This window comes from Balaenoptera ricei, chromosome 11 (assembly GCF_028023285.1).
Source record: "Balaenoptera ricei isolate mBalRic1 chromosome 11, mBalRic1.hap2, whole genome shotgun sequence".
NCBI lineage: Eukaryota > Metazoa > Chordata > Mammalia > Artiodactyla > Balaenopteridae > Balaenoptera > Balaenoptera ricei.
The window spans coordinates 39,952,000-39,975,403 of record NC_082649.1 but is presented as its reverse complement, the minus strand read 5'-3'; the positions used below and the strand labels follow the sequence as shown (position 1 = coordinate 39,975,403).

Sequence of the window (23,404 nt, the reverse complement as noted above, 5' to 3'; positions counted from 1 at the left end):
TCTGAGTGTCCAGCTCCACAGGATGTAGGGCCCAGACCTGGGACTTGTTAGTGGCTCCTGCTCAACTTTACTGCCAATTTCCCTGGACCTTCTTGAGCCACGGGCTTCTCAGTATCAGGTGGTATTTGGACTTCAACGCTGTTTTCCATAAGGGAACCTCTGAACTTTGGAGGAGGTTGGGAATATTGCCTTCCCTTTCCTTCAGAAACCACATACTTCTGCTATTTCAAATCCCTGTAAAGCTTTCAACTACCATGGTCAGGCTCTGCCGGTGATGTGATTGCTTTTGAGATTGCAAAGGAAGAAACACCGTGGAAGAAGAGAGTAGCTTTTTTTAGAGCCCCAGGCGTCCTAGGATCATCTGAAATGTCTCAGATTTTCATGCTTGGAATCACTCTGTTAGGAGCACTATGTCACAGGGAAGCTGCAATGTTACGATAAGGAAGAGCCTTGGCTTCCCCTAGGCCAGGGTTTAGCCCAAAAGCCCAAATAAAAGCATTATCACAGCAGGGTGGATTGGGCTAAGGCCCTTACCCATGTTTGCTTTGTTTCAATTATTCTTTTTTGAGCAGTCTTTATTTTTTTTCCCCCTTTCTTTCTTTTTCCTCTACCACCCTCCCCGACCTGCCCCCACTGCTTTGTGTCAGACACTGTTCTGATATTTTCCAAGTTTCCAAGTACTGGCTCATTTAATCTTCCCAACAACCCCTCTGAGAGGGTACAGTTGTTATCCTATTTTACAGCTGAGGAAACTGAGGCACAGCATGCCCAGAGTTGCACACCGAGTATTGTGGCTGGGATTTGAGTCCTGGCAGGTTGGCTCTAGGGCCTCTGCCCCTAATCACCTTGTTTAATGGTCTCCCTTCTGTTAGCTGGAGCCACCATTTTGAAGACGGCATTTTCTGTTCCTTCTTTTTAGTTCCACTCAAGAATTTGTTTTAGGAATGTCACATGGTAACATAAGAGGGAACAGATGCTTTTTTGAGTGCTATAGACCTGGCCTGAACACTGGCTGTACCCACTTACTAGCTGTGTAACCTTGGGCAAGTCACTTAACCTCTTTTAACCTCGGTTTTTAAATATGTGTAACGAAGTTAAGACTCGTCATGAAGAAGTGAGACAGATTTTGTAAAGTGCCTAGAATTTAGTAGCCGTGGGGTTTGGGGCTAGTTATTAAACCTCCTGTAAAATGAAGATAATAATTCTTATCTCTGTAAATGCTTTACAGTTAAGTGCTTAAAACAATATCTGGAATGTAATAAATGCTCGATACTATTAGTACAAGCCAGCTTTCAACATATATATATTTTATGCTTCAGTACATTTTTCAACACTTGTGTTTAACCAGTACTCTTTTTTTGTTGTGGTGGGGGTCTCATTTAGGCCTCTTTGGTTAGATTTCATATACTTTTGACTCCCCTAAGCAAAAGAACCTTGTATGGTAGGGACTTGATAATACTATAACAGATGAATAAATGTATTTGACCCATGTTTGATTTTCTTGTGTAGCAGCTATCTGCCTGGGAAAAGGTCCCGTTTTTCTCTAGTGTATGTACATATATGTATATATAGATAGGTAAGTGACTTGCCTTGCCTTACCATGCAGATTATCTATCCTGGTGGGGCAGTTTTGTTTTTCATCTTTGTCATTGGAGTATTTAGCCATCTGCTGCTTTGCTTTAAATTTTTTGTCTTGTTTCTTTATCTTTTTGAAATATTTAATCTCTGTCTCTGTTGTAAAGATCATAGTGGTTAACCATTACTTTTAGTTATGAGACCCAAACCCCTAAACTGCTTTGTCTCTTTTATCCTGTTATTTCCCCTGTAGTTCTGGCTTAATCTCCATGTTCCTACTGTATGATTTCTTGAAATTCATGAATGAGATTTTTCTTTTCAGTTATCTTTCATCGATAGCTGTCTCCCCCTCTCTCCTTCCCCACGTTGGATTCCAGAAGACCAATTTTAATTAAATGAAAGGTTTTGGTCTTCTTATTACACCAATCAATGGGTAGTTTCCAGCACAGGAAGTTGGTTTCCACATCTGATGGGATCGTTTCCCAATGATCCTAAACTCTCCCAGTCTGTTGGAATATTCATAATATTGAACTTTTCTCATTACTTACTGGGGGAAGGGATTTAGCAAGGGGGTGCTAGGTGCATCTCTCCTGGGCTGTGTTTGGAGGGTCAACAACATAAATACTGATAGATAACGCACAGGAAAGGGATGGAGAGAGAGAAGCTTCTATGGGAAGGAAGGTGAGCAGGTGGTCATGTGACACTGTGAGCCCAGGCTGTGGAGTCCAGCGGAACAGGATTCAAACTCCAGCCTGCCCCACGTTCTCTGTGTGACCTGGGTAGGCTGCTTAATTCTTCTAAATCCCAGACTCCTTTTGTAAAATAGGGACGCGGACTCTTACCACACCTGATTGCCTCAGGGTTGATGGAGATGACGGAGATGGGGGTAGGGGGTGTGGGGGACTCTCATTTGTCTCCCCCCCCCTTCCTTTGGCTTTCTTCCCTGCTCTGCTTGTCTCTGAGGAAGGCAGCTTCTCGGCCTTCGTACAGGTTCCTCTCATGGAAATTAACCACAATTTTGCAAACTTAGGAATGTTGTATCTCCTAAGAAGTATCATTTTGCCTCATTCCCATGATTGTGGTCACAGGTATAGCTGAGTCTCCTTCCTAGTTGGTCAGCTGCCCATCAGCAATGACCCTTCTTCCTTATTACTTTGGTCGAGGGAAGCGTTTTACGCTAATCTCAAATAAAGGCTGTTTTCGGGCTTGGACTTTCATGCCTTCTTAGCTTTGAGGACTCTCAGAAGCAAGTTTTATCTTTGTGTAGAAGAGCCCCTGCCTCCTCCCCTTCTGCTTTTTTAACTCCCCACAAACGGCATTATTTCAAGGAGCCACCAAGTCTTAAGGGGTATTTAAATCTTATAAAACCTGAGTGATTCAAAATGGTTAGAGGAGGGAACCACTGTACCTTTTCTTCCAACCAGTCTGGGGCAAGGGATGGGGCCAGTTTGCTGAATCTCCTTTCCTTCATCCAGGAACGTCTCCTGTAATCTATGTGCAAGCCTGGGAAAAATCCACACTGAGATGGCTCAATAAATAACACCTCTTTCTGTTATGGACACTTCCAAAGAGCTAAAGGGCAGGAAAATTGGTGAGGAAGAAGCACAAAATAGTAAAAGATTAATAAGTGCGTGACTAGCCTTTTCCATATTCAAAGTTTAATGAATATATATTACAGATTCAAGAGAGTTGCCTTAAAACAATTGCAGCCTCTGGAGAAGGGCTGAGCTGCACTGTAGAGGCTGATGCCTCCAGCAGCCAATTGGGTGATCCAATTGGGATAGTTCTGACAAGTTGTAAGTTAGAGAGACTGGAGGATCTGGCATGGGTAAGGCCTTGACTTCAGTTCTAGCCTCAAGTCTGCCTTAGACAGGGTCATTTTCCCCCTTTTGACCATAGTTTTTTCCACGGGTAAGATGATGGTCCGGATGCTTTCTCAGATCCCTTCTAGCTCCAGAGCTTCTGATTCCTGATTCCTAGCGTTCTGCTTGTATAACAGGAGATTCATAAGCCATAATGTGTGTGTGTGTGTGTGTGTGTGTGTGTGCGCGTGTGTGCGTTATTCTTGTCTTTAACCTGGTTATAACTACCAGTCAAATAGTGGGTTCTTTTTTTTTTTTCTTTTTAGTAGCCACAGGATTGTACAAACATCACTACAGTCTAATTTCAGAACATTTTCATCACTCCAAAAAGAAGCCCCATACACATTAGAATTCATTTCTCATTTACCTTCCGTCTCCCCAGGTAGCCACTGACCTCCTTTCTGTCTCTATGGATTTGCCTATTTTGGACATTTCACATAAATGGAATCATACAATACATGGCCTTTTGTGACTGGATTCTTTTACTTAGAATAATGTTTTCAAGGTTCATCTATATTGTAGCAACTATCAGTACTTCATTCTTCTTTGTTGCCAAATAATATTCCATTGTATGGTATGTCACATTTTACTCATTCATTCCTCAGTCGATGAAAATTTAGATTGTTTCCATGTTTTGGCTATTATGAATAATTCTGCTTTGAACATTTATATACAAGTTTTTGTGGGGCCATATGCCTTCATTTCTCTTGGAGTGAATTGCTGAGTTGTATGATAACTATATTTAATTTTTTGAGGACCTGCCAAATTGTTTTCCATGGCTGAACCATTTTACAAGCCTACCAGCAATGTATAAGGGTGCCAATTGTTCCACATCCTTGCTAACACTTGTTCTTGTCTGTTATATTTTAGCCATCCTAGTGGATATAAAGTGATTTTTTTAATTTGCTTTTTCATCATGGCTAATGTTATTGAGTAACTTTTCATGTTACTTATTAGCCATTTGTATATTTTTTTGGAGTGATATCTTTCCATATCCTTTGGCCATATTTGAATTGGGTTATTTATCTTTTTTATTGTTGAGTTGAAAGAGTGGCTCCTCTTTGAAAGTTTTGTTTGGCAGTCTGGAATTTAAATTTATGTCACTGATTATTCCATCACTGCTTTTGTAGACTAAAGGTCATTGGTTAAATGGATTTTTTTTGAAGTCGGCTATTAGAAATGGAAGCTTAAAAAGATTTTTAAATGCAAAAGGTGGCAGAGGGGTCATGCATAGAGTGATGGGAAGAAGGTGGTTTTGGATTTATACACGGGAAAACAGTGTAAGTGTTCTGGAAGCAGCTGCCCTTCCTTCAAGCACTTGACTTCCTTCGATATCATACCAATGTCTGTTTTCTTCTAGTTGTTTGTGGCTTTGACTGACATCTTCCAAAAGAGTTTTCAGGGCTAATGCCTTTGAAAAATACTAACGAATTAGATGGAAATTAATGTAACTAAACATTACTTTCATTTGAGGATACTGTGAGGTTTTTTTTTTAGGTAGTCAATGGCTGATATTTTATGACTGCTATTCCAGAAATTGTGGCCTTAGACTATTATACTATGGTGTTCAGGGGACTGACTTGGAGAAAGGGAAAAGAATTGAAGAACCTCCATAACTAACTGTCTAACCATGTATGTTGGAGAGTTGAAAGCTTTGGTTTTTCTTTTACTCTCCTTACAAATTGAAGCATTTTCCAGGGAGCCGATGAGGATGGAAGCCCTCACTTTAGCTCCCAGGATACTTACAACACTGGGTGAAATAGTTTTTTTTATTCACCGAGGTCTTTGGATCTTGCCTAGAGCTTGGTTAGCTTTAAACTATTTTGGGCTTACTCAAGGACCCTGTCTAGTTATTGTTCATTTTCTCATTTGTATTTACATGTAGCTTAAGGGGCTTCCCTACATCCCCTCCCCCGGAACCTCATGCAAGAAAAAACATCCTTGCAACTTGGCCTCTTAGTAAGTGTTGGAAACTGGGCTTCATGACAAGTTGGCTCTGAACCAAGCTGTCCTTGCTCTTACACATGTGAAACCTGTTTCTCTTGGCTAAGGTATTTAAAGAAAAAAAACCTGTCCACATCTCAGCTAAAACAATCATCTTCCCCTGCCCCCCCAGCCTTATCCCCCTCTTCTTCCTTCCCATTTTATTTGACAAGACTGCTGTGAATCACTTTTTCTAGGTATTTCAAACGTCAGGCCGCTCAGGTTTCTTCTTCTATCTGTTCTTATTTCCCTTCTTAGAGGAGTGGCTATGTGAGGCCATTCACATTGTCTCTAATGTAAGAAAACCTTTGGGGTTCTGTCCTTTGGACATGACTCTCTTTTCATGCTTCTCTGCACAGGGATGGGCTGGTTTACATTTTTTAATGCCCCATCTTCTGAATCAGAAGTAAGACTACCCTTGTGTTAGTTTGTATTAAAAACTACTGAGATAAGAGGTGGAGCCAGGACTTGCCGACATTGTTGGACTTTGTCATTTGTACTTGAATTATGAGAAAGGGAACGGCTTAATATTTGGGCTCCTCTTTTCTGTAGCTTTAGTTGTCTCTTATCTTTAAGCAAATCCTGAAAACATAAACATTTTAAATTAATATACGTTGTTAAAAGCCCCACTGGGTTAAATACACACCAGCATTTCAATATTAAAAGTATCGTTGATAACTTCCTAAATAGCTCTGGCTACCAGCTGTGTAAGGAAAACCTTAAAAGAAAGAAGGTGCAAGTTATTTATTTAAAGTACCCCCCTGGGGGAAGGTTGGGGGTGGGATGAATTGGGGGATTGGGATTGACATATATACACTACTATATAAAATAGATAGCTAATAAGAACCTACTGTATAGCACAGGGAACTCTACTCAATGCTCTGTGATGACCTAAATGGGAAGGAAATCCAGAAAAGAGGGGATATATGTATACGTATAGCTGATTCACTTTGCTGTACAGCAGAAACTAACACAACATTGTAAAGCAACTATACTCCAATAAAAATTAAGAAAAATAAAAAAGTGGGGGCTTCCCTGGTGGTGCAGTGGTTGAGAATCTGCCTGCCAATGCAGGGGACACGGGTTCGAGCCCTGGTCTGGGAAGATCCCACATGCCGTGGAGCAACTAGGTCCGTGAGCCACAATTACTGAGCCTGCACGTCTGGAGCCTGTGCTCCGCAACAAGAGAGGCCGCGATAATGAGAGGCCCACGCACCGCGATGAAGAGTGGCCCCCACTTGCCACAACTAGAGAAAGCCCTCTCTCAGAAATGAAGACCCGACACAGCCATAAATAAATAAATAAATAAACCCAAAGTTTAAAAAAAAAAAAGTTAATATAAAAAAAAAAAGTGGGGGCTTCCCTGGTGGCGCAGTGGTTGAGAGTCTGCCTGCTAATGCAGGGGACGCGGGTTCGAGCCCTGGTCTGGGAGGATCCCACATGCCGCGGAGCGGCTGGGCCCGTGAGCCACGACTACTGAGCCTGCGCGTCTGGAGCCTGTGCCCCGCAACGGGAGGGGCCGCGATAGTGAAAGGCCCGCGCACCGCGATGAAGAGCGGCCCCCACTTGCCACAACTAGAGAAAGCCCTCGCACGAACCGAAGACCCAGCATAGCCAAAAATAAATAAATAAATAAAAATAAAAAAGTAGCTATAAAAAAAGTCTAAGGTGGAGAAAAGAGCAGGAGGAAAAAAAAAAAAAAAAGTGGATATATGAATAACTGATTCACTTTGCTGTATAGCAGAAACACAACATTGTAAAGCAACTATACTCCAATAAAAATTAAGAAAAATAAAAAAGTGGATATATGAATAACTGATTCACTTTGCTGTATAGCAGAAACACAACATTGTAAAGCAGCTATACTCCAATAAAAATTAATTATAAAATAAAATAAAATACCCCCCTGGTGAAGTGGTGATGGGATTAGCATGTCCCTAGCGACTGGTAAGGGGCTTCAGGAGCTTATTTTAGAGTGCTCAGCACCCCACGATCTGTAGGGTGCATTGAAAGAGCACACATCCTGCTGGTGAACCCTTATCTCCAGTGGGGGGAAATACAGGCCAGAGGGTCTGCAGAAGTAGAGTGACCTCTGCTGCCATCAAGGTGGAGAGTCTGGAGACTATAAGATTTTGACTGTGCCTTTCCTCTTAAGAGCCCTGTTGCCTCTGCAGCAGATGGGAACGCAGGGGTCTGTGACTGTCAGTGGGAGGCTGGTGAAGGACCTCCAGCTGTTGATGACTTGGGATATAATATTGAGGTCATTACCTTGACATCCAATTCTCTATAGTCTTTCCAGGCAGAGGAGAAAAAAAATTCAAATCCCCCTTCAACTGTTCATTTGCTTCCATTGCCAGACTAATCCAGTGCCTATGATGTGTTTCCTTCCTTAATGGTCAAAGCACTACCGTAATTTCAAACCAACCTGGGGTTTCTAATTCTTATGAGAAGTCTCTAATATATTTTAATAGAGGCAATAGCTCTTAAGGATATTTAGTTCCTTCACTATTCATTCACCTCATCCCCAACTTGTATAGGACTAACGGCTTCATTGCTATCAGTTAATGTGAAATACATCCCTCTTGACACCTAGATAAGTGAACTCCTTGGGAGCCAAACTTTTGTAAGAAACTACTTGTTTGAAAAACAGAGCATAGGACTGATAACATAGCTTCATTTATTCATAGAACATTTTATCCAGTACCCACCTATATGAGCAGGGCACTGTTTTGGATACCAAGCAGATACAAAAACAGATCTCACACAGATGGACCTTGGTCTCAAGTGCCTTAGAGTCTAGAGAGACACGTATATACATATTACATACATACATGTGCAAAATGCATATGGATACATACATATCACCTCACTTTTTATTCTATTATCATTAACTAGTGTAAACAGATAAAGGATAATGGAAGTTGAGAGGAGAGAAGAGAGTCCTTCTGGATATGTAGCACTGAAAGGCTCAGTGGTTATGGCTTTGGGCTCTGGAGTCAGAGTGCCTGAATTCAAATCCTCATTTACTGCTTATTATTGTAGGAACCTTGGACAAGTTACAGTAGTCCCCCCATCTGCGGTTAAGCTTTCTGTGATTTGTTACCCACGGTCAACTGCTGTCCAAAAATATTAAATAGAAAATTCTAGAAGTAACTATTTCATAAGTTTTAAATAGCACACTGTTCTGGGAAGTGTGGTGAAATCTTACCCCATCCTGCTCCATCCTACCTGGTATGTGAACCATCTCTTTGTCCAGCGTATCCACACTGTATATGCTACCTGCCTATTAGTCACTTAGAAGCTGTCTGGGTTATCAGATCGACTGTTGCAGCATCGAAGTGCTTGTGTGATAAACCCTTATTTTAATTAATAATGGCCCCAGGGCTTCCCTGGTGGCTCAGTGGTTAAGAATCCGCCTGCCAATGCAGGGGACATGGGTTCGAGCCCTGGTCTGGGAAGATCCCACATGCCGCAGAGCAACTAAGCCCACGCGCCACAACTACTGAGCCCTCGTGCCACAACTACTGAAGCCTGTGCGCCTAGAGCCTGTGCTCTGCAACAAGAGAAGCCACCGCAATGAGAAGCCTGCGCACCACAATGAAGAGTAGCCCCTGCTCGCCGCAGCTAGAGAAAGCCCACGCACAGCAACGAAGACCCAACGCAGCCAAAAAAAAAAAAAAAAAAATGCCCCAAAGTGCAAGAGTAGTGATGCTATCGATTTGGCTATTCTCTTATTGTGCCTAATTTATAAATTAATCTCTATCATAGGTATGTGCATATAGGAACAAATATCGTATACGTGAGGTTCAGCACTATCCGTGGTTTCAGGCATCCACTGTGGGTTTTGGAACGTATCCCTTATGACTAAGGGGGGACTACAATATTTTATTTCTCTAAGACAGTTTCTTCTTCTGGTATTTAGGGATGATAAGTACCTACTTCAGGGGAATTCTCTGGTGGTCCAGTGGTTGGGACTCCGAGCTTTCACTGCCAAGGGCACAGGTTCAATCCCTGGTCGGGTAACTAAGATCCCGCAAGTGGCTCGGCACAGCCCACCGCCCGCCCCCCCCAAAAAAGTACCTACGTCACAGGGTAGTTGTGAAGATTGAACAATATAATTTAGGTACAGCCTCAGCAGAGTGCCTGACACACAGTAGGCCTTGTTCTGTGGATGGAGGACCAGAGAAGCTAAAGTGCGAACTGTAGCCTTCGAAGGAAGAGAATTGAGGCACAGGGCAGTCTGGGGAGAGAGACGGATGAGGAAAGCACTGAAGTGGAAGAGACTGTGCGTTTGGAGAAAAGCTAAATTTTGCTGAAGCAATGGGGTATAACGTAGTAAAGAAGAAAATAAGATTGGGAAAAATAAGTTGTGGCTGGATCACACAAGTCATCAATCCTTCACTGAATCATTTTGACCTCATTTCGAAGGAAGAGGGATGCTACTGAAGGTTTTGGAGTGGACTAGCAATAATCAGACTCCAGCTTTAGGAAAATTAATCTAACGACACTTTTTAAAATTTAATTTAATTTAATTTATTTATTTTTGGCTGTGTTGGGTCTTCGTTGCTATGCACGGGCTTTCTCTAGTTGTGGTGAGCAGGGGCTACTCTTCGTTGTGGTGCGTGGGCTTCTCATTGCGGTGGCTTCTCTTGTTGCAGAGCATGGGCTCTAGGCACATGGGCTTCAGTAGTTGTGGCACGTGGGCTCAGTAGTTGTGGCTCGGCTCTAGAGCGCAGGCTCAGTAGTTGTGGTGCACGGGCTTAGTTGCCCCACGGCATGTGGAATCTTCCCGGACCAGGGCTCGAACCCGTGTCCCCTGCATTGGCAGGTGGATTCTTAACCACTGCGCCACCAGGGAAGCCTGTGACGACACTCTTTATGGTATCCGTGGTGGGGAAACTTATTAGGACAAGGTCCCAGGGCCTGAGCTAAGTCAGTTACCTTGTAGCCTTTCCTGTTCTATAACTTGGTCCGGTATATGTCATGGACACTTTCCTTTGTCATTGAGTTTTCTAGTACATCATCATTTTAAATAATGGTTTTACATCCTTCTCTCCCACCCCAACCTGCACCTCCCTCTGCAGTGACCTCTCTCCCACTAAAGGCACCTATTGCCCTTGTGTTCTCATCTCCTTCCCTCCATCTAAGCCAGGATGGCTCTGATGTCATTTATTCATAATTAGATAAAATAGAGTTGTAGCAAATGCATTACTTCTCAACCATTTTAAAGCACATTTTAAGCCATTTACTTCTAATTGCAGTTTAAAAGGCTTTTCTTTTTCTTGGAAGAATTTCAGGCATCAAGCAGTTAGGGAACAATCCTTTTAGGCCTGTTCAACTGAGGCTTAAAAAAAAAATCAATCGTATTAGGCTTTTTTAGAGTTAAGGGGTAGGGGAGGTCTCCAGTATCTTCCCCAAAGAGAGCTGTCCTCTCCCTTGAGGAATGGTGTGAAATGGTTCTGTGGAGAAAGCCTGTGTCATTGTCCCTGTCCTGGCACAAATCATCCTGTTCCCCCTGCCCACAGACAGATGTTTATCACATTTGAATTTTAATTTTTTACTCAGTTTTATTTGTTTTCTGACTTTTGGGATACTCCAGTTGTTCTCACATTGCTGTTGTGTTTTTTTGCCGTTGTTTTGTTTTGTTTTGTTTTTCTCTCTGAGTTTCGAAGAGCCTGACGAACTAGTGTGTCTTTGAAACTCATCTCATAAGTAGTTACAGCATTATAAACTGGTTCTCCTAAGAATTATGAATTTTTGTTCTAAAAACATTTGATCGTAGATTATATAAGGGCTAAGAGCACTGATTTTAGGTTCTTTTGGAGGTGGGTTTTATGAGGTGTGATGAAGCCAATTAAAGAATACCTCTCCACAACATTGTAAATCAACTATACTTCAATAAAATTAAAAAGACAAAAAACCTGCAACGTCTGTGAAGCACAATACAGCAAAGTACAGTAAAGTGAGATGTACTTCTATACATAAAAAAAAAAAAAACCTCTTCTTAGTTGTTTCTGAAACAATTGAAAAGAGTGGAATTCACACAGTCAGACAGATGGAGATAGGAATATCACTTTTATTACCAATAAAGATGCTTGACAGTTGTGGCCTTGATCTGCAGCCAAATAAGCTCCCTAAGTTTCACATCTAGAGCAGACAGGCTTAGGGCCTAATCACTAGCAAGAGCTGTCACAGGGGCCCTTCCCTGCAGGGCAGGCCCTTTGCTTCTTGGGATGGAACAGATCAGAATGCATGCTGCCTCCTGCAGACAGGGGAATGGAAGTCTCTTCAACTGCTTTATGGAGTGATTTCGCACGTCTTCTCGACAAACTTACTTAATTTGATCCTAGTATCTATTTCATCACATTTGTGAAATTTGCTTGCAGATCTTGTTGATTCAATGGACATGTAGGTTGCACTATGCATCTGATAAATATTTTCATCAAGAATTAGTCCAGGGCTTCCCTGGTGGCACAGTGGTTAAGAATCCACCTGCCAATGCAGGGGACACGGGTTCGTGCCCCGGTCCGGGAAGATCCCACATGCCGCGGAGCGGCTAGGCCAGTGAGCCACAGCTACTGAGCCTGTGCGTCTGGAGCCTGTGCTCCGCAGCGGGAGAGGCCGCGACAGTGAGAGGCCCGTGCACCGCGATGAAGAGTGGCCCCCGCTCGCCGCAACTAGAGAAAGCCCTCGCACAGAAACGAAGACCCAACACAGCCAAAAATAAAAAAAATAAAAAAAAAAAAGAGTCCAGTTTGTCTTAGCAATATTATAATATGCACCATGGTGAAGTATTTAGTTGCCTTCTACTATTTGCTTTCAAGTAATCAGAAATAAAAAGTTTTGGGGAATATGCTAAGGATACTGTATGCTTTTCATTTATTCACATGGTATTGTTAATGGTTTCCCGATCTGCTTAGAAGAAATATCTGCAAAGCAGTTGATAGTGCAAAAATGAGGCACAGCATTCTTGAAGAGTAAGGAGCATTTTCTGTTTCTGTGGGCTTTTCACATCTTGCTCATCTAAGAAATATGACTTCTGCTCCCAGCTCTTGTGGGCAGTGGCTGAGGCCACTTGAGCAGGGTTTGGATGAAGTGTGATGGTGCAGCTTAATGAGTTTCAGTCATCTGTGTCCTGGTTAGATGGCCACTGATGTTCTCATTTCCAGACTTCTCAGACACTTCTCACTTGTCTTTTGAGCCAAGAATAGCCATAAGATAAGCAGCTATGTGGTTTTAAGAACAGAGTGTGTTTTGCACTGTCTGGTGAGTACGTTGTGTCTCTAAAGTTGAGATTCCACGTAGTGAGTTCTGGAAAACAACTGCCCATAAATTTGGAAGATAATGAAAAGATTAATTAGACATTCCTAACCTCGCTGAGCACTCTGAGTTGACCGGTATAGTTCACTGACCTGAAGACGGATCCAAGAAGCCTGGAATGTGCTGTTTCACATTGTTTCTCTTGAAAAATGTATTTAATCAATGTTCACAGCGTTCAAGGCAACATACGTGGTATGACCTTTATCCTTGAGCCACCTGTGGGAGGCTGCATGTGACCCATATGACAAGGATGAGGATTTGGAGGAAAAATGGAAATGAGAGATGATTTAATTTGCACTGATCTATATAATTGAGGAATACTTTTTTCCTGATGATTCTTAGTAGATGGTCTTTTCTGTATGTTTGATATAAAGTTAAATGGGCCATGATTAGGCATACTATTGAGTCTAACTTTTCTAAAACAAAAATACCATTTTAAATTTGTTAGACTAATACATCCTCACAATCAAAAAAGTCAAATATAACAATCCATAGTGTCTCTTCCTCCCTTCAGTCCTTACAGCAGTTTTATGTATATTTTTTTCAGATTTTTTTTTAACCATGCTTAGACAGATTTATTCCATTTTTGTTTTAATGGTGATACATATCTGCAACTTGTTTTTTTCCATTTAATATATTATTGACATTAGTTAATTTGAAGAAGTTTTTTATCATGAATGAGTGTTGAATCATAAAGTATTTTATATCTAATGAAAGGGATGTATAGTTTTTATTGTTTAATCTGTTAATGGCTATATCAGATTCTCTGATGTTCAAAACTCCTGACATTCCTGGTATAACTTTAGTCATTCTTTAAAATTGACAGCTACTCATTCTTTCTTTTAAAATAATTAATTAATTAATTAATTTACTTTTGGCTGTGTTGGGTCTTCGTTGCTGCACATGGGCTTTCTCTAGTTGTGGTGAGCGGGGGCTACTCTTCGTTGCGGTGCACAGGCTTCTCATTGCGGTGGCTTCTCTTGTTGCAGAGCACAGGCTCTAGGCATGCGGGCTTCAGCAGTTGTGGCTCGTGGGCTCTAGAGCACAGGCTCAGTAGTTGTGACGCACAGGCTTCGTTGCTCCGCGGCATGTGGGATCTTCCCGGACCAGGGCTCGAACCCGTGTCCCCTGCATTGGTAGATGGATTCTTAACCACTGCGCCACCAAGGAAGTCTGCTACTCATTCTTTAAAGACATCTTTAAGATGTCACGAAGCAGCAGAGTGTGTGACCTGGGCTAGGAAACCTGAGAGGGACGTGGTCAGGTTGTGCTGGGAATGGGACTGACCACACCCTGTATGGAGTCGGGGGAATTGAATTGAGAACTGGCTCTTGCAGGAGCTGTTCTCATTGTAGTTGTTGTGGTTGTTAGAAGTGATACATTACATTAGAGCTTCATAATATCCCTAGCCTACAAAGTATTAGATTCTGAGTAACATTGTCCTAGTTGTAACCTTTGCGTGCAGAGGGGTTTTAAGCAGTGGTTGCCTTCAGTTTTTGGAGCTTGTTATGTTTCATTTCCTTTCATAGTCCTTTAGGAGTAGCTTAGTAGTCAGGGGCAATTTCTCATGCCATCCTTCAGTGAAAATATTTTGGTGTCTTCTGAGCATACCTTGGCCATCTCTTATTTCTTTGAGGAACTACATTCCAAGGGAGATTTTTCTCTACTTTACCAGCTCTCTCTAGAACAACTCATGACTTAGCAGCACATGACAGAGTAATTGGAGATTGCCACGAACAGTCATTACAAGTGGCTAGAGCTCAAAAAGTCTCTTGGGTTTATGGTCTAGATTTGAGGTTAGTAGCTTAACAGAGATGAGATCTATTGGCTTCTAGGAGCTAAGACAGGAGTTTAAACATTTAGGTTTCGTGCTCTCAATCTAAAAAGTGAGTGAGTGGGGTACGTGATCTTTACAGTTTCTTTTATCTCTAATATTTTGATTTTGTGTAATTGCATCCACTTTTCTTTGACTGATCCCTCAGTTGAGAACTGAAGCCTGCAAGCAGCTGATGGAAAGTTAGGATCCTGACTTGCATTTAAATTGTGCCACTCTTGTTTCATCCTGATACTGATTCTTTTCTTCATGTTTTGGATTATACATTGTACATTGTTACTTCTGGCATTAGTGTTCATTTTTAGGGAGTGTGGGGTTTTTTTGTTTGTTTGTTTATTTTGGTTTTTTTAAAATAAATTTATTTATTTATTTTTGGCTGTGTTGGGTCTTCGTTTCTGTGCGAGGGCTTTCTCCAGTTGCGGCGAGCGGGGACCACTCTTCATCGCGGTGCGCGGGCCTCTCACTGTCACGGCCTCTCCCATTGCAGAGCACAGGCTCCAGACGCGCAGGCTCAGTAGTTGTGGCTCACGGGCTTAGTTGCTCCGCGGCATGTGGGATCTTCCCAGACCAGGGCTCAAACCTGTGTCCCCTGCATTGGCAGGCAGATTCTTAACCACTGCGCCACCAGGGAAGCCCCCGGGGTTTTTTTTTAATAGACTTCATTTTTAGAGCAGTTTTAGGTTTGTAGAAAAATTGCCCAGAAAGTGTAGAAAGTTCCTCTATGCTCCTTCTCTCCCTCACCCCCCCCCAGTTTCCCGTATTACTAATATTGTGTGTGTGTGTGGCATTAACATCTTGGCTGGGTGGTACATTTGTTGTAATTGATGAACCAATATTGATATGTTATTGTTAACTAAAGTCTGTTAGGGCTCACTCTATTTATTTATTCATTCATTCATGCATACATGCATGCAGTGCCGGGTCTTAGTTGCGGCATGTGGGCTCTTAGTTGCCGCATGTGGGATCTAGTTCCCTGACCAGGGATCAAACCCAGGCCCCCTGCATTGGGAGCACAGAGTCTTACCCACTGGACCACCAGGGAAGTCCCAGGGTTTACTCTTGGTATTGTACAGTTCTTTGGGTTTTGACAAATACATAATGTTATGCATCCACCATTACAGTATCACACGAGATAGTTTCACTGACATAAAAATGTTCTGTGTTTCATCTGTTCATCCTTCCTCGAAACCCCCTGAACCCCTGGCAACCACTGATCTTTTTTTGTCTCTGTAGTATTGCCTTTAATGGAATGTCATATACTTGGAATCATACAGTATGTAGCCTTCTCAGATTGGCTTCTTTCACTTAGTAATATGCGTTTAAGGTTCCTCCATGTCTTTTTTGCCTTGTTAACTCATTTCCTTTTATCACTGAACAATATTTCATTGTCTGGATATACCACAGTTTATCCATTCACCTATTAAAGTTCATCTTGATTGCTTCCAAGTTTTGACAATTATGAATAAAGCTGCTATAGACATTCATGTGCAAGTGTTTGTTTGGACATAAATTTTCAGCTCATATAAGTAAATACCTAGGAGCATGATTACTGGATCATGTGGTAAACCTATATTTAGCTTTGTAAGCAGCTGCCAAGCGAGATTTCAAACAGGCTGTTTTCACTGCGTTCCCACCAGCAATGAGTCTCGTTGCTCCCCATGCTCGCCAGCATTTGGTGTTGTGTTTTGGATTTTAGCCCTTCTAATAGGTGCGTACTTGTATTTCATTGTTGTTTTAATTTGTACTTCCCTAATGACATATGATGTAGCACAACTTTTCATATGCTTCTTTGTCGTCCGTATATCTTTGGTAAGGTGTCTGTTCAGATCTTTTGCCCATTTTATTTTTTAAAATTTATTTATATATTTTTGGCTGCGTCGGGTCTTCGTTGTTGAGCGTGGGCTTTCTCTAGTTGCGGAGAGCAGGGGCTACTCTTTGTTGTGGTACATGGGCTTCTCATCGCGGTGGCATCTCTTGTTGCAGAGCACGGGCTCTAGGCGCGCAGGCTTCAGTAGTTGTGGCACGTGGGCTTTAGAGCACAGGCTCAGTAGTTGTGGCGCATGGGCTTACTTGCTCCACGACATGTGGGATCTTCCTGCACCTGGGCTCGAACCCGTGTCCCCTGCATTGGCAGGTGGATTCTTTTTTTTTTTTTTTTTTAATAAATTAGTTTTGGCTGCATTGGGTCTTCGTTGCTGCACACGGGCTTTTCTCTAGTTGGCGTCGATCAGGGGCTACTGTTCGTTGCTGTGCACGGGCTTCTCATTGTGGTGGCTTCTCTTGTTGCAGAGCACAGGCTCTAGGCACGTGGGCTTCAGTAGTTGTGGCACACGGGCTCAGTAGTTGTGGCTCGCGGGCTCTAGAGCACAGGCTCAGTAGTTGTGGCACACGGGATTAGTTGCTCCACGGCATGTGGAATCTTCCTGGACCAGGGCTTGAACCCGTGTCCCCTGCATTGGCAGGCAGATTCTTAACCACTGCGCCACCAGGGAAGTCATTGCCCATTTTAAAAGCGGGTTTGTTTTCCTTCTTTGTTTTTTAATTGAGGTATAATTGACGTATAACATTATATTAGCTTTAAGTGTACACATAATAATTCAATATTTGCATACATTGTGAAATGATCACCACAGTTGTTTTTGTTTTGAAATTAATTAATTAATTATTTTTGGCTGTGTTGGGTCTTCATTTCTGTGCGAGGGCTTTCTCTAGTTGCGGCGAGCGCGGGCCACTCTTCATCGCGGTGCACGGGCCTCTCACTGTCGCGGCCTCTCTTGTTGCGGAGCACAGGCTCCAGACGCGCAGGCTCAGTAATTGTGGCTCATGGGCCCAGTTGCTCCGCGGCATGTGGGATCTTCCCAGACCAGGGCTCGAACCCGTGTCCCCTGCATTAGCAGGCAGATTCTCAACCACTGCGCCACCAGGGAAGCCCCCCACAGTAAGTTTTGAGGAGCCTCTATACTGTTTTCCATAGTGGGGGTACCAATTTACGTTTCCACCAACAGTGCACAAGGGTTCCCCTTTCTCCACGTCCTTGCCAAAACTTGATGTTTCTTGTTTTTTTGATAATAACCATTCTGACAGATGTGAAGTGATATCTCATTATGGTTTTGATTTGCATTTCCCTGATGATTAGTGGTGTTGAACATCTTTCCATGTGTCTGTTGGCCATCTGTATGTCTTCTTTGGAAAATGTCTATTCAGATCTTCTGTCCATTTTTTAATTAGATTTTTTTTTTATTTTTGGTATTGAATTGTATGAGTTCTTCTATATATTGGATATTAGCCCCTTATCAGATACATGATTTGCAGATGTTTTCTCCATTCAGTAGGTTGCCTTTTTATTTTGTTGATGGTTTCTTTTGGTGTGCAGAAGCTTTTCTTTTTAAAGATTTATTATTATTTATTTAAAAAAAATTTTTTTTTTGGTTGCGTTGGCTCTTAGTTGAGGCATGTGGGATCTTTCGTTGCGGCGCTCGGGCTCTTTGTTGTGGCCCGCGGGCTTCTCTCTAGTTGTGGCCTGCAGGCTCCAGGGCACGTGGGCTCTGTATTTGTGGCGCATGGGCTTAGTTGCCCCACGGCATGTTGGATCTTAGTTCCCTGGCCAGGGATTGAACCCATGTCCCCTGCATTGTAAGGCGGATTCTTTACCACTGGACCACCAGGGAAGTCCCTGTGCAGAAGCTTTTTAATTTGATGTAGTCTCACTTGTTTATTTTTGCTTTTGGTGTCAGATCCAAAAAAATCATCACCAAGACCAACATCAGGGAGCTTACTGCCTATGTTTTCTTTGAGGAGTTTTATGGTTTTGGGTCTTACATTCAACTCTTTAACGCATTTTGAGTTAATTTTTGTGTATGGTGTAAGATAGCGATTCAGTTTCATTCTTTTGTATGTGGCTGTCCAGTTTTCCCAACACCATTTTTGAAGAGATTGTCCTTTCCCCGTTGTATATTCTTGGCTCCTTTGTCATAAATTAATTGGCCATATATACGTGGGTTTATTTCTGGGCTCTCTTATTCTGTTCCAGTGATCTATGTGTCTGTTTTTATGCCAATACCATTGTGTTTTGATTACTGTAGCTTTGTAATAATTTGAAATCAGAGTGTATGATGCCTTCGGCTTTGTTCTTCTTTCTCAAGATTGCTTTGGCTATTTGGGGTCTTTTGTGGTTCTGTACAAATTTTAGAATTGTTTTTTCTAATTCTGTGGAAAAAGCCATTGGAATTTTGATAGAGATTACATTGAATCTGTAGATTGCTTTGGGTAGTACGGACATTTTAACAATATTAATTCTTCCAATCTATGAGCACAGACTATCTTTCCATTTGTTTGTGCCTTCAGTTTCTTTCATCAGTGTCTTAAAGTAGTTTTCAGTGTGCAAGTCTTTCACCTCCTTAGTTAAATTTATTCCTAGATATTTTATACTTTTTGATGCAATTGTAAATGAGATTGTTTTCTTAATTTCTCTGTCTGATAATTCATTATTACTGTATAAGAAATGCAAAAGATTTTTGTATATTGATTTTTGTATCGTGGATTGTTTGTTTTCTTAAAAATATTTTATTTATTTATTTATTTTGACTCTGCCGGGTCTTAGTTGCGGCATGTGGGATCTTTGTTGCGGCATGCAGACTACTTGGTTGCGGCGTGCAGACTACTTGTTTGCGGCATGCAGACTCTTTTTTTTTTTTTTTTTATGGTTTGGAAACCTTTCCACATCGAACAGTTGATCTGTCTTATTATCTATTTTATTTTATTTTTTTGGCTGCGTTGGGTCTTCATTGCGATGCGCAGACTTCTCACTGCAGTGCCTTCTCTTGTTGCGGAGCATGGGCTCTAGGCGCGTAGGCTTCAGTAGTTGTAGCACGCAGGCTCACTAGTTGTGGCCCGCGGGCTCTAGAGTGTAGGCTCAGTAATTGTGGTGAACGGGTTTACTTGCTCTGCGGCATGTGGGATCTTCCCGGACCAGGGTTCGAACCCGTGTCCCCTGCATTGGCAGGCGGATTCTTAACCACTGCGCCACCAGGGAAGTCCTGCATGCAGACTCTTAGTTGTGGCAAACTCTTAGTTGCGGCATGCATGTGGGATCTAGTTCCCTGACCAGGGATCGAACCTGGGCCCCTTGCATTGGGAGTGCGGAGTCTTACCCGGACCACCAGGGAAGTCCCTGTTTTCTTATTGTTGAATTATAAGAGTTATTAATATGTTTGGATACATGTCCTTTATCAAATATGTGTTATGCAAAGATTTTCTCCCAATGTGTGGCTTGTCTTTTCTTTCTGTTAACAGTGTTTTTCACAGAGTGGAAGTTTTTAATTCTAATGACGTCCAACTTATCAATTTTTTCTTTCATGGATTGTGCTTTTGGTGTTGTATCTATAGAGTCATTGCCAAACCCAAAGTTACCTAGATTTTATCCTGTGTTATCTTCTAGAAGTTTTATAGTTTTGCATTTTACATTTAGGGCTATGATTCATTTTAAGTTAATTTTCATGAAAGGTATAAAGTTTATGTCTAGATTCATTTTTTTGCATGTGGTTGTCCAATTGTTGCAGCACCATTTTTTGAAAAGTCTAGTCTTTCTCCATTGAATTACCTTTGCTGTTTTGTCAAAGGTCAGTTGACCAAATTTGTGCGGGTCTATTTCTGGGCTCTCTATTCTCTTCCGTTGATCTGTTTGACTTTTCTTTTGCCAGTACCACACTGTCTTGATCACTGCAGCTTTACAGTAAGTCTTGAGGTCCAGTAGCGTCAGTCCTCCAACTTTGTTCTTCTCCTTCAATATTATGTTGGCTATTCTGGATCTTTTGCTTTTCCATATAAACTTTAGAATCATTTTGTTGATATTTACAAAATAACGTGCTGGGATTTTTATGGGGATTGTGTTGAATCTATAAATCAAATTGGGAAGAATTGATATCTTAATAATGTTGAGTCTTCCTGTTTACAAACATGGAATACCTCTTCATTTATTTAGACTTTGGTTTCTTTTATCAGAGTTTTGTAATTTTCTTCATATAGGTCTTGTTCATATTTTGTTAGATTTATAATAAATTATTTAATTTTTAGTGCTAATTAATGTAAATAGTATTATGTTTTTCAAATTCTAATTTATAATTCTAATTGTTCATTGCTGGTATGTGAGAAAACAGTTGACTTTTGTATACTAACCTTGTATCCTGTAATCTTGCTATAATTGCTTAGGTCCAGGAGATTTTTTGTTGTTGTTGCTTCTTCAGGATTTTCTACATAGCAAATTATATCATCTGCAAACAAAGACAGTCTTATTTCTTCCTTCCCAATCTGAATACCTTTTATTTCCTTTTCTTATGGCTTTAGCTAGGACTTCCAGTACCATGTTAAATAGAAGTGGTAAGAGGGGACATCTTTGTCTTGTTTCTGATCTTAGGGGAAAAATATCTAGTTTCTCACTGTTACGTATGATGTTAGCTGTAAGTTTATGTATAGATGTTCTTTATCAAGTTGAAGAAGTTCCTCTCCATTCCTAGTTTTCTGAGAATTTTTATCATGAGTGGGTGTTGGATTTTGTCAAATGCTTTTTCTGCATATGTTGCTATGATCCTATATGATTTTTCTTCTTTATCCTGTTGACATGATGGATTACGTTAACTGGTTTTCAAATGTTGAATCAGAGATATTGGTCTGTCATTTTCTTTTCTTTTAATGTCTTTGTCTGGTTTTAATGTTACGTTAATTCTGCCCTCATAGGATGAGTTAGGAAGTGTTCCCGCTGGTTCTATTTTCTGGAGTAGATTGCAGAGAATTGGTATCATTTCTTCAGTGGTTCTTAGAATTCACCAATGTGACCATTTGGGCTGGGTGCTTTGTGTTTTGTAAGGTTATTAATTATTGATTCAGTTTCTTTAATAGATATAGGCCCATTCAGATGCTGTATTTCTTCTTGTGTGAATTTTGGTAGGAATTAGTTCATTTCATGTAATTTACCACATTTGTGGGCATATTGTTTTTAATATTCTTTTATCTTTTTAAAGCCATGGAATTGGTAGTGATGGCCCCTCTCTCATTTTTTATAGTAGTAATTTGTGTCTTCTCTTTTTTTTTTTCCTTGGTTAGCTCAGCTAGATATTTATCAGTTGCATTGATCTTTCCAAAGAACCAGCTTGGAGTGTGGTATTTTTAGTTCGTATTACAGTTTAGAGTCATAATAAGTCTTGGCTTTGAGTCAGTCTCTAAATTTTTGTCAGTAATTGCTAAGCATACGTGTGCACAAAGGCATACATACATATTAGGGGTCAACACAGAGATATTTGTAGAACTTTTTAGAGTCCATAGACTTTTTAAGGCTTGCATTATTAACAGAATGGTTATATGAAACAATAGTTATTTAAATCAGACTGTTGATTTCGGTAGGTGGTAAATCGAGTAATGTAGATTTAAGGGTCAGGCAGAACAGGTTTTCATGCTGGCTCCTCAGGGTAGCTGTGTGTCCTTGGGCAAGTGGCTTCACCTCTTTTTGGTTTCATCTCTCTGAGCATGTTAAAGTTTATAAAATGCAAGTTCTTTTTTTTTTTTTTTTAATCTTAGGTTCTATTACTTTATTTATTTATAAATTTATTTTATTTATTTTACTTTTGGCTATATTGGGTCTTCATTGCTGTGCGTGGGCTTTCTCTAGTGGTGGTGAGCGGGGGTTACTCTTTGTTGTGGTGTGCAGGCTTCTCATTGCGGTGGCTTCTCTTGTTGCAGAGCACGGGCTCTAGGCATGTGGGCTTCTATAGTTGTGGCGCAAGGGCTCAGTAATTGTGGCGCGCAGGCTCTAGAGCGCAGACCCAGTAGCTGTGGCGCATGAATTTAGTTGCTCCATGGCATGTGGGATCTTCCTGGACCAGGGCTTGAACCTGTGTCCCCTGCATTGGCAGGCGGATTCTTAACCACTCTGCCGCCAGGGAAGCCCAGAATGCAAGTTCTTATTTCACTATTTAGTATGAAAAATAGAGCGAATACATATTAGGTGTCTAGCATGATACTTAGCTCATAGTAGACTCTCTGTTGTAGTTATTGTACTAAAAGACAACATCTATTAGACTCATTAAAGGCTTTCTGGATGTCTTCATTTTCTAGGCCATCAGTAGATGATAGGGCTTTCCTCTTGTTCTTTGATATATGAAGCTGTATTTCTTCCCATATAGAGGTTTGTTTGTTGTAAATGGCGGTCTCTTGACTTGTACATTTAAAATTTGAGAAGCAAAAAGCTATTTGTGGGAAAGCTGTCCAGTTTGGGAAACTTTTCTTTGTAACCTTCTTTATCAAGTCTTGTATTCCTCAGTTGGTAGATGCTACATGTAGCATGGCCTTGCTTTTTGGCCAGGTGTTTGCTAAGGATCTTAGTCATCCCAAATGAGTGCTTATTTTTGGATTGACTCCAAGGACAGGATATTGAGTGCCTTTTGGGAAAGCTAGAAGAGGAATCTGGCAAATAGAGCAGATTTGGGAGGCTGATTAAATATAGATCTCAATAGAGTCTCTGAGAAAGGCTCTGGGATTAAACTAAATCTAAACATATTACAAATAGGGACAAAGAAAGTGAGAAAACTTGGACTTAGTTAAAACCAACTTTTTGTTGTTGTGTGTGTGTTTTTTCTGTTTTGTTTTAATTTTCCAAAGTAATATGCCTTGTTCAGATATTTTTACTAATGGAAGTGGTTACAGTGCTTATTACTAAATTATGGAGAAATAACTTTAAAAAATTAGTTTAAACAAAAAAGCTTAAGGCAGCAAAATTCAATCTGTCTAACCTGTAAGTATATATTTTCAAAAATAATTGCCATGTTTCTTTCAAGAACAG

At 41.1% G+C, this 23,404-nt stretch overlaps 1 protein-coding gene across 13 annotated transcripts in view; it reads left to right on the top strand.

The window, feature by feature from the left end:
- The window catches only part of ANKS1A (ankyrin repeat and sterile alpha motif domain containing 1A), a 191,653-nt gene that overhangs the window by 34,268 nt on the left and 133,981 nt on the right, over positions 1-23,404 (top strand). The window contains exon 1 of one of the 13 annotated variants that reach the window (XM_059938885.1): positions 16,219-16,282. The exons of the other annotated variants lie outside the window; for them this stretch is intronic. Coding sequence (XP_059794868.1) covers positions 16,233-16,282 — 50 coding nt within the window. The 5' untranslated portion in view covers positions 16,219-16,232. Of the gene's footprint in view, positions 1-16,218; positions 16,283-23,404 lie in introns of those variants that run through there. 13 annotated transcript variants of the gene reach the window in all.